This window comes from Myotis brandtii, unplaced genomic scaffold (genome assembly GCF_000412655.1).
Source record: "Myotis brandtii unplaced genomic scaffold, ASM41265v1 scaffold165, whole genome shotgun sequence".
In the NCBI taxonomy this organism is placed as follows: Eukaryota; Metazoa; Chordata; class Mammalia; order Chiroptera; family Vespertilionidae; genus Myotis; species Myotis brandtii.
Window position 1 is genome coordinate 5,161,856 of NW_005356042.1, and position 11,720 is coordinate 5,173,575.

General features: G+C 58.8%; 1 protein-coding gene across 1 annotated transcript in view; it reads right to left on the bottom strand.

The window, feature by feature from the left end:
• Positions 1 to 11,720, bottom strand: part of JPH3 (junctophilin 3) — a 104,808-nt gene that overhangs the window by 5,832 nt on the left and 87,256 nt on the right. Inside the window, exons 4-5 of the mRNA XM_014536789.1 lie at positions 2,766 to 2,890; positions 5 to 708 (exon numbers count right to left, since the gene is read on the bottom strand). Coding sequence (XP_014392275.1) covers positions 5 to 708; positions 2,766 to 2,890 — 829 coding nt within the window. The remainder of the gene's footprint in view (positions 1 to 4; positions 709 to 2,765; positions 2,891 to 11,720) is intronic.

Below are 11,720 nucleotides of genomic sequence, written 5' to 3' on the forward strand. Positions count from 1 at the left end.
GGACGTTCTCCTTGTTCTGGGACTTGGATCTCAGTCTCTGCGCCCCAAAGCCCCGGTCCTCGCCCAGGCCCCGGCAGGCAGCCCCCCTACTGTAGCGTCTCTTCTGGGGGTAGGCCTCCTGCCCGTGGGAGTCCACCCTCAGCAGGGGCTTCATTTCCATCTCATAGTTGCTCAGCTTTTCCTCGTCCAGCTCCAGCAGCTTGGCGCCCCCTGAGCTGGGGTTGCTGGCCCGAGGGTGGGAAGTCCAGAAGGCAGGGGGCGACTCCGTCCGCCGCTCCCGGGGCTTGGGGTTCCCGGGCTGCTTGTGGCCCGAGCCCCGGGTGCGAAAGTCCTCCGCGGGCTGGCCACTGCGGAGGGTTCCGCTGCGGACCCCTCTGGAGGCCCCGGCCTTCTCCTCGCCCCAGCTGTGGCGGCCGTAGTCCCCTCCTCTGCCCTCCAGGAGCATCTGGATGTCCCCGCCCCGCTCCTCGTCCACCGACACCTGTCGCGAGAAGTGGGCGACCTTGTTCCTGGAGGCAGGGGCTGGTGGGGGGGTGGCCGAGGGGCTGGCAGGGAAGCTCTGCAGGGGGCTGTCATCGGGGGTCAGGTCCGAGGGGGTGGTGCCCTTGCGGTACAGCTCCGGGCTCTCCTGCTGCATGGGCGTCCCCATAGAGATCACCTCGATGTCGTCGCTGGAAGCCTGCCGCTTCGGCCGCTGGTACTCGAGCCCTGTACGGAGGAGGAGCGGGCAGCACACAGGCTGGTTACTCAGCCCGAGGACAGCAGCACAGGCTGGGACACAGTGGTTCCCAAAGCCCCTCCATGGCCCCCAAGCCGCCTCCCACAGGTGCTTTGAGGATGACCAGGTCCCGACAGGCAGTGGTGGGGAGCAGCTCTGGCCCAGCCCGGGCTGCAGGCAGACCAAGGCTCAGTGTGCAAGGACTGGGGCCCCGCCTACTCTGGGGGTCTCCTGAGGATGAAAGGAAGCATCTCCTGCTAGGTGACCTTCGAGGTCTTGTAGCCTGGGGAGGGGGGCCTGTCTGCCCAGGACACGGACCTCTCCGGTGGCCTAGGCCTCCGGTGGCCTCTTCTTCCTGCCCCACCCTCTGCTTGGGCTCCCCTCCCTGCTTCCATACTGGAGCCTCTGAGCCAGGGCAGGAGAAGGCCTTAGGGGACGGCACCCTCGGTGTGGCCAGGATTCTCAGCAGGGGCCGGGCGCCCCGTCTATGAGGAGGCATCCACCATGCTGTTAGCATGCATGGGGGCCTGAGGTGGTGACCAGAACAAGGCAGAGCTGTAGACGCCCATGAACAGTCCCTGGGGTGTTTCAAAGGGCGAAGGCCGCCAAGGGGTGTCCCATGTGGTCCTGGATGTACTGGGGATACAGGTGCTGGGACTTGGGGCAGTCAGTCCCCCTGCATCTGCACCCATTTGTCATATGGGGTGTAGTCTCCCACACCTCTGCAGCCATGGGATGGGGGCACGGGTGGTCCCCCTCTTCCCCAGTCCCCAGCACAGAGAGGGAAACAGGCCAGGGGGTGTCTGAGGGACCACATGGAGAACTGCCCTCCCTGGGGTGGGGCGCCCTGGCCCCATCACAGGACTCCCATGACCCTCCCCTGACCTGCCCGACTGTAATCTGGACTTTCTGGGGCCCAGGCCCCTGTGCCTTACACCCTAGGGCCCCAGACAAGCCTGGACAGCGACCCTGCAGGGTCTCGTGAACCCCACGCCCCAGAGTGGTGCCCTCATGCTCAGCTCCAGCGCCCTGTCAGCGCCACCAGCCTGGAGACTGCTCCGCTAAAATTAGTTGCAGAGCACGTGACATTCCTGGAAGCATCCTTGTGAAAATGCAAAGCAGAACATGTGTGGCTGGATTCCAACACCTTTGTCCCTTATCTTGGGTCCTCCTGCCTCCCAGAAGCGGGCGGCCTCCCTCACTGCCCCAAAGGCCGGGACCCTCCCGGTGAGGCCAGGAGCTCCGGCTCCAGGAGAGCTCGGGTGAGCGCTCAGGATAGACTGCGCATGGCAGATGTCAGCCTAAAACCTCCGGCGGCTTCTATTCCCACAAACCTGTCCTCCAGGGCTTCCTGCTGCAGAGGAAGCGCCGGGGTGAGGCCAGAGGGAAGTGAGCGGAGACAGGGGGCTGTCTGCCCTCTCTCAGCAATGCCCGCCTTCTCCAGCCCTCTCTGCCTCCCTCAGGCCTGGCCCCCAGACAGGACGAGGGTCACAGATCTGCTACCTGCAGTGGTTTCTAGCTCCTCCAACTCCCACCAAAGGACATGGCGGCAGCTCCCCTCAGTTAATGAGCCACTCTGCCCAGTGTGGCCGCCAGCAGGCACGCGTGGCTCTCTACAGTTAAATGCAGATCAGTTCTGATCAAACGCAACTAATGACCAGGGCCTCAGCCAACTAGCCGCAGTCCCCACATGGCCACTCACTACCTTTTTGAACAGAGCAGTTATAGAATAGTTGGTTTGTCACAGGAAGTTCTAGCATAACATTGGGGGAAGGGCAGGGAGAGACCACATGCACACGCAGAGCACAGAGACATTCACCATCATGGAAAGCAGAGGGTGATGCATGGAAACGCGTGCACACAGGGACACAGCCCCGGAGGCAGGGAGAGGTGCTGACACGTGTGAGGGAGGAGTGTGCCAAGGCCCTTGCAGGGACACACATCATCGTGAAGGAGGGTGAACACGAGGGGAGACGGCAGTGGGCAGCACCTGCTGGAACGTGGCCTTGGAGGACACCCTGCCCCACCCGCCTGGCGCCCGACTCACCGTTTTCCCTGTGCTGGAAGGAAGGTGAGAACTCTTTGGCAGTGATCCTGGCGATCCGTGCTTCCTCCTGGGCCTTCTGAGCCGCAGTGAGGGCTGCTTCGGCCTTGGCCCGGGAGTGGGAGGTCCTGGGGGAGAGGCAGGAAGGGCAGTGAGGGCACAGGAGGCAGAGGGGCTGGGCCAGGACAGGATGCTGGGCACCCTGGGGTATGTGCCCTCAGACTTGCGGGTCTCTCGTTCCTTCATTCAGCGAACATCCCTGGGCACCAACCAGACCAGGCCCTGGGGTATGTGCCCTCAGACTTGCGGGTCTCTTGTTCCTTCATTCATTCAGCGAACATCCCTGGGCACCAACCAGACCAGCTCAGTTGGGCACAGGGCACACCACCCCTGTGCGGGGCCTGGGTCCTAGATGAGCTCAGGTCCTGCAGCAGGAGTGTCCCTCCTCCCTGGGTCGTCCCAGACTGAAGCCGAGACCGGCTGACTCATCTCTGAGTCTCCAGGAGCGAGCAGGTGCTTAACCAATGTTGACCTGACAAATGAGCAGTTTGGGGGGCAGGTGCACCCCGCCACACCCAAGGGGTGAGTGGGCAGCCAGGCTTTTGAGCAGGAACAGGCAGGCTTGATGGTGGACCCACCAGCACTCAGAAGGTCAAGGGCATAAGGAACAAAACACTCCTCCAGCCCCAGGCTTGGCTCCAGGCCCAGGGAGGAGCCGAATCGCTAGGAAGGACTCTCCAGACACGTCCAGACGCCCACTATCCTGTGCACAGGCTGCCCATCACTCATCCCAGCAGGTGGCACTGCCACCCCCGGCTCCCCCTGAGAAGGAGGCCCAGGTGAGCCGAGAGCGGGGGAAGGTGTTCCCAGGAGGCCGCGCTGGGACTGCAGCTGGTCCCCGGCACACTCGCCCGGCGCTCCTTCCACTCCGACCCCCACCCCACCCCACCCGCACGGGGCCAGGGGACGTCCGCTCAGCCATCACCTGGCACCTTCTAGCAGCTGCTATCACTAACCCCGTGTGTGGAAGAGGCAGGCTTAGAGAGTGGGCGTGAAGTGCGGTCTCCAGATGCTGGGAGAAAGCAAGTCTGTCTCCCACGGGCTCTGCCCAGAGGCCAGGCCTAGCTCCTCCAGCGCCTCACTGTGGGTGACGGCGCCACTCGGAGCACAGGCGTGGCACCTCCAGGTAGGAGCCGAGAGGCTCAGTGGAAGTCACACGTCTGTGCCTCGGTTTCTCCCTTGGTCACACGGAGTCAGTGACACCACTGACCTCGTGAATGTCTGGGGGGTGGGGGGGCACATGAAGTCCCCAAGCACAGGCTGGGTGCGGGGGACGGGATCAGAATGGGTTTGCTCTCACATCAGTAAACATTCTGCACACGTTGCACCAAGTGGCAGACCCGGTGATGCCCACGCCAGGTGGATGCGTGACGGAGGCCAGCCGGTCAGCTGGATGTTGCTGCCCCAAGATGTCTAGCCCAGGGGTCCCAGGACTCTGCTCCCCAGCTGGGGCCCACATGAGGCCCTCCTCCCTCCATAAAACGAGGCTGGACTGGGTGCCCAAGGCAGGACGATGCCACGGGTCCCTACATCTCACTTGCCTGGTGTCCTGGCTCCAGGGGGCACTGCTTCCCGACACCAGGGAAACCGAGGCACAACGACCAGTCCAAGACACGGGGTAGCCTGCCCCTCAGCGGTCGCCTCTCAAGGCTCCTCTGAGCAGCCTGACCCTCCAACACCCAAGTTCCTCAGTCCACAGGCTTACCCCGGAGGCCCCTCGCTCCTCGTGAGCGACCAGGCTTTCTCGTTTCAAAATTCCACCAATAACTAGGAACAACTTTGCTATAAAAAACAAATGTATGACATACGGATGCACAGTAAATCACAGCACGAACATGTGTGCAGGAAACGAGGCGAGTGCCGAGGCTGCCCGCGCGGCGGTCTCCAGGCTCCAGGGTCCCCGTTAAAACTCCTCTCCAGGGCTCCCGCTGCCCGCCACCCGCTGCACCGCCTGGCCGCAGGCCCCAAACTGAAGAGAAACCCCTGCAAAATGTAGCATGGAGGAGAGTCTGCTCAGAGTTCTCCCTTCTAGAAGTTGGGAAAAGATGACAGTCACTCAAGACAGCTGCAACCCCATGTCCCTTGGGCGCACAAGCTGCGAAGCACCACCTTCTAGAACAGGGGTCCTCAAACTTTTTAAACCTGCACAAGCTGCGAAGCACCACCTTCTAGAACAGCGGTTCTCAACCTGTGGGTCGCGACCCCTTTGGGGGTTGAACGACCCTTTCACAGGGGTCGCCTAAGACCATCGGAAAACACATATATAATTACATATTGTTTTTGTGATTAATCACTATGCTTTAATTATGTGCAATTTGTAGCAATGAAAATACATCCTGCACATCAGAGACTTACATTACGATTCATAACAGTAGCAAAATTACAGTTATTAAGTAGCAACAAAAATAATTTTTTTATGGTTGGGGGTCACCAAAACATGAGGAACTGTATTAAAGGGTCGCGGCATTAGGAAGGTTGAGAACCACTGTTCTAGAAGATTCCTTGGGAACCCTGTGGTTGTAATTACAACAGAAGAGGGACAGGAGCCTCGTGGAGACAAAGCCATTAATAAAGCACCAGTTATTAACACTGAATTTGCATTAATAACAAATCAACAGGATAAATCATTCCTGCAGCCTTTGGCCCCTCCCCACCCACCCGCCTCTGAGGACCACGCCCACCTGAAGCCCGAGAGCTCCAGCCCCGGCTCCGGAAGGCCACAGCCACGAGTTTATGGAAAACGTGGGCTGGGGCAGGTGCGTCGGTATCTTGAGAGCTGTCAGCGTCGCCACGTGAGAAACAGGTGGAAGTCAGACCCAGTGAGGCCGGCGTGAGCCTCCACGGCCACACGCAGGTGGGAGAGTCAGTGACGAGGGGAAGGACCGGGTGGCAGGGTGAGTGGAGCAGAGGCCTGCGGAGCCAGCTCCCGCCACTTGTCCCGCATCCGTCCTGGGCTGAGACCCAGCGAGCGGACAGCTACAGCTACAGCAGCACGACACCCCAGCCCGGAGACCTGGAGGCTGACCGAGGCCCGAGTAACCCCTGGAGGGGCTCTGAACTGGGGGCCTTTGGGAGGGCCCATGTGTCCCCTGAAATTACACTCAAAATGCTCTACATGCATCCCCCAACCCCCAAAGCAGAGTGTGCATACCTTTCATCAGATTCTGTGAGGCTCTGCGCCCTAAGCTAAGACACTGGCCGTCTGAATGCGGCTGGTCCCGATGGGGAAAAGCAGCGCAGCACGTGGCTCGATCCCACCAGGGCGCCCGGGAGCCAAGGCGCACCCCCAACTCACCCCGAACCAGCCCGGGGGCTCCGAGCTCACGGCTGCTGGAGTGGTGTGTGCTGTGCTTCTCTCCAGGACATGCCACAGGCAGGGCTTTCTTTGTTTTTAGAATAACTTTTTTTTTTTTTTAAAGAATTTCCCTTTTTTAAAAAAAATATATTTTATTGATTTTTTTACAGAGAGGAAGGGAGAGAGATAGAGAGTTAGAAACATTGATGAGAGAGAAACATTGATCAGCTGCCTCCTGCACATCTCCTACTGGGGATGTGCCCGCAACCCAGGTACATGCCCTTGACCAGAATCGAACCTGGGACCTTTCAGTCCACAAGCCGACGCTCTATCCGCTGAGCCAAACCGGTTTCGGCTAGAATAACTTTTATCAAGATATAACTCACATACTTTACAATCTTCCATTTAAAATTCAGCGGTTTTTAGTGTATTCACAGAGCCCTGCAACCATCACCACAATCAATTTTAGAACATCTTTGCCTCCAAAAGAACCCTGCTCCCTTTGCCAGTAGTAACACCCTTCCCTTTTCCCCCAGCACTTCCCACCAGCAGAGGCAGCTCCAGCTACTTCCTGTCTCAGTCAATTGGCCTATTCTGGACATGCCACACCCAACTAGTTGGGTTTTTTTTTTTAAGGTTTTCTTTTTCCTTTTCTTAAAAAAAATGGAGGTATAACCCACATGACATAAAATAAACCATTTAGAAGTGTTCGGTTCATGGCAGCTAGCACACCCACAGTGCTGTGCAGCCACCACCTCTCCCTGTGGAACATTCCTGTCACCCCAAAAGGAGACCTGAACCCATGAGCAGTCACTGCCCACTCCAACTACGCCCCCAGCCCTGGGGGTTCTGAGCGACAGCTCAGTGTTCACTAAGCACCTCCCGTCCTCACACGCTTCAACTGCACGTGGCGCTGTGTCGGACACCGGGCCCCTCCCCAGCTGGCCGAGGGCCCCTAACCCTGGGGACGGGAGAAATCAGCTGGCAAAGGAGCGTCACAGCTGACCAGACGAGTGTCCCCAAAGCCCTGTGTCTGGCTGGGACCCGAGCAGGTGACGTCCACCCTGAACCACCCGCACACCTTTGTACACCAAGGGGCACACAATGCGCTTGTGCCCAGAGGATGGAATCCTGAAAAATAAGCATGTTTTAGGGGCTGTGGCCCGAGCAATGGAGACAGTGAGTGGCCGGGCAGACAGGGGAGAGGGCGTGGGGCCTCCCAAAACTGGTGGCTTCAAGGATGGGGGGTTAAAAGGCCAAGGACAGTGGACAAGGCGGGGGACCCGTCACACTGGTCAGTACAGCATTTATCTTGTACTCCATCGTCTTCTAACAAAGGTAGGCAGACAAACGAACCACTAACAGAGTAACTTAAGGTCACGAGGAAATGAGGGGAATGGACAGAGGCAGGAAGCCAGGGGTGCATGCCTGGGCCCAGCCACCTAGAGGGCTTGAGCTCCCTGGAGTCCAAGGCGAGCAGGGACCAGCATGGATGAGGATAAGGGTACACATCAGCCACAATCAAAGCTGTGCCCAGGAGAGGGACAGGCAGGCCAGATTCTGCACCTGCAGGAAGTCGGTTCGCATCAGCCACAATCAAAGCTGTGCCCAGGAGAGGGACAGGCAGGCCAGATTCTGCACCTGCAGGAAGTCTCTCAGCCTCACAGCTTTCCCTGGGGGCATCTTGCAAAGACCCTCACTGCAGGCTGCCAGGGCTGTGCAAGGCGAGTTCCCTGAAAACAGATGGAGGAGCCCGGAGGCCCCTGCAGACCGGCATCGCAGGTCTGGAACAGGGCCCAGCGCTGTCCTGTGGAGATTCTTCCCTAAGTCGAGCCTGGATGGCTTGGGGCCGGCATCGCCCTGAGAAGATGTGAGGCCGACATTGTCTGCTGCCTGCTAACGGCAGACCTCCACGTCCCTAGCAGTCACTGCTGCCGACCATGACAGATGCTGATGAATACGGACCCCCAAAGGGCTCCGAACCAAGAACGGGCCTCACCACCCAAGAGAGGGAACAGCAGGAAGATGGCCCGATTGTGAGGGAAAGGCAGGAGGGCCAGCTCAGGGTAGAATGAGCGCTGCCAGGCTGCAGGGGGAATGGGGAGCTATGGATGATTGTTGAGGAGCAGCAGTGTGTGCCCAAGTCCACAGCCAAATGCAGCAGGCTGGATCGGACAAGGCTGCTCACAGGATGAAGTTATAGGGAAACACGAATGTGAGATTTTGTGTTTTTAAGGGAGCACGTTTGATGGTTCCTCACTTAGAAAGGAATAACGTGAATTTGCTTTTTATACAAGCGCCCACCTCACAGAACTCATATGAAATCCCCCGAAAGTCAGGCTAAGGGGGCATCGTTCCAAAGCATTTCTGCACACACGCGTCCCAGCAGCGTGCGTGCAAACGCACATGTGCCGTCCTCCGGTCCTGCCTGCATGGGCATGCGGCTCAGTGACGGCAGCCTTTCCTGGGAGGGGCGTGTCCAGAGGTCGAGCGAAGGTCATGCTTTCACCACACATGCTTCTGTTTTGTCCTGAAGCCCTGGAAATAAAACCACCCCTTCCCGCCTGGCTGACTCTCAGAGGCAGATCTGCTCCTGGGAGGGCCCCTTGCACATGGCATCTTCGGGGCACCCCCACTCCGCTGCATGGCCTGACCTTGAGCCTGAGACTCTGCTGCCCGCCTCAAAGCAAGCATGGGGAGTGTGCAAGTCGTTCCACCCCTCAGGTCCCGTGGACCCATCGTCACAGCGCCCATCAACCCACCGTGATGGGTGCCTGTCATGAATGCCCCGCCGTGCACTCCTGGGCAGGAGGGCATGTTGCTTCCCCGCTGCTCGGAGCCCCCAACACGCACAGCACAAGCGAGCGAGTGGGAAACTCCCCTGAAGGGGCCACTATTGGTTTCCACAGCTTCACTCAGTAAATATACCACAAACGTTAATTCACCAACATCATACGTGTATTTACATATATACGTTCACACATACATAAAAAGAAAATGCTGTGCCAACCTTAAAATAAAATTCCATCAAGACGAGTGCTTTTAATAGAGCAAACCTCCCAGTGCATCTCGAAGGTGAACTTTAAATGAGACTTTCAGGATCCCGCCAGCAGCCAAGCTCCTGATGGGTAAGGGCTCAGGGGGCAAGTCCCCACTGGCTGACACCTTCGGGTGGGCGTGGGAGGGGTTGGAAGGCCAATGAGCTCGGGGGCCTCCTCACTTGCTGGCCACTCCACAGGCTGCATCTCAATCATGTTCTTCCTCCCACCCCCAATGTTAATCAGGCCTGCACCCCCTTTCCCGCTCCCCCAACCAGCTGGGAGCCCAGGCCATGAAACCTAGCCGGGGTCCCTGTGCTGCTGCTGACCAGTGGGCGGGGCGGGGTCGGCTCCTCCAAAGTGGGAGTCAGCCCCCACGGGATGGATATGCAACCTCAGGGGCGACATATAAGTCGAAGTCACAGATGCACAAGACGTAGAAATAGGCGGGGCATGGGGTGACCTTCCCATGTCCCCCCAGGCCCACCCTTAGCACCTATACCGAACTGAATGGTGTCCCCCCAAACTTTTTCCTCTGGAAGCTGGGAATGTGACTTTAATTTGGAAATTGGGTCTCTTGAGGTGTGACAAAACCCTGCTGGCCTGGCTACCCCCCAGTGTCTGACTGGCGAGTCAGGGGCGAACCCGGGAATTGGCATCCCTCAAACTCCCAAGTGACACTGCTGGCAGTCCAGGGATGTGAGTCTGAGAACTGCTGCACAAACGTGGGAGGCTCTGAATTCTGTGCCCGTTCACTGCCTGCTACTCACTGTTCTGCTGTCCTGGACGGCCCTGCCTTTCAGCCCTGAGGGGGCCAGACACCACACCCGCCCCACACCCGGTTGAGGACACGCCTGCCCCCAGCACTGGCCCCCTCCGTCTGCAGGAGTGGGGATGCGATCTGCTGGTGGGTTTCCAGCCCCACCACCCCTTCCCCGCGCTCAGAACTGGATTTTCTTCACATGCGCTGCCCAACGAGAGCCAACTGCTCGAGGGCAGGTCTGCCTGACATGCAGGCCCACAAAGCTCTACTGTGGGTCCCACAGGGCGAAGCCCCTGGGCACCCGGCTGTCAGCAGTGCTGATGACCAAGGGACTAAACTGGGCCTGGGGGTTTTTCCAGGAGACCCCCCTTCCACGCATGCCTGTATTCAGCACTTGCTGAGCACCTACTGTGTGCTTGCTGTTGCCTCAGCCATGGAGAGGCACAGCAGAAAAGGAAGCACAGTAGGAAAGATGGGGTGCCGCACAGGGGCCTTGGGATGCTGGGAGGCTTGTGCTGGGCCCCATCACCTTCACTGGCCCTCACACCCATTGTATCCCAGCAGATGCCCTGTCGAGGGTCAGAGGTCTCCCACACATTGCAACAGGACACCTGGCACTGTTTTCCAAAGCACTCATGTTCTCATCCACGACCACGTAACACAGGCACAGGGAGTATCACTCTCTCTGACCAATGAGGAACAGGCATGGAGCTCTGGGCTCCTCTCTGACCAATGAGGAACAGGCACGGAGCTCTGGGCTTCCATATTCCATTGGTGGTCTGGCCTAGTTAATGATCCAAATTCTCTTCCAGCTCAGAATCGTGCCCAGAGTCTAGGATAAAGGGCCGGATCCTGAGGTTGTGTTGTCCTCCCAGCCACCTGCTTTGGGAAGGACCATGTACTGGGGTGAACAGTGTCTCCCCCCAAGTTCACCAGAGCCCGTGAACACGGCCTGATCTGGAAATAGTACATATGCAGTTAGTTCAGATAAGGTCATGCTTATTGAATGAGGCTGGGCCCTAAATCCAATGACAGGGAGAAGGCCATGCGAGGACAGAGACTAGGCCTGGAGGCCCCAGGAGCTGGAAGAGGCAAGAAGGCCTCCTCCCCCTCCCCTCAAGGATCCTCCAAGGAGCTACAGGCAGAAACCCACCTGGGCCCACAGGGGACGCTCCCTGTGCAGGGAGCAGCGCCGGCTTTGCACACCTCCCGAGTGCCAGGTAGGGCTGTGGCTGGCAGCGGGGCGGAGACAGACACGTTTCTCGGGCCACACGCGTGGTCATCTTTCAGAAGTGGAGATGTGCTTTGGGTACATTTAGAGGAAAAGGCACCAAACAGATGCCTGGTGTTATGAGGTCCCGCCTCCCTGACAGCCCCATAAAGCCCATGGCCAGTGGGAATTCAGGCCTCGGTGCTGATGCTGACTGTGCCTCGAAGAGGCCCCGAGGGAGTGGAACAAGGGAGACGGTCTCTGGACAACCAGGGGGACTGCCCAGGGCCACTCCTTCCCCTCCCCCTCCCACAGAGGCCAGTGACAGGCTCCACGTGCTCGGCTGTCCCCACAGCCTGTGGAGACACAATACCAGCCCTGCCCTCCAGGGCTTACGTCTTCCTTCCAGCAGCCTTGGGGGCGAACGCTGTCACGCCTCAGAGGTGACCCAGAACAGGTCACAGTGGAGGTGTCCTCTGGACCTCGTAACTGCCACCTCCCCCTGAGTTTCTGTAACAGCTCTGTTGAGGTCTGCTCACATAACACGCAATTTACCCACTTACAATTCCGTGGTTTTAGCACATTCAGACGT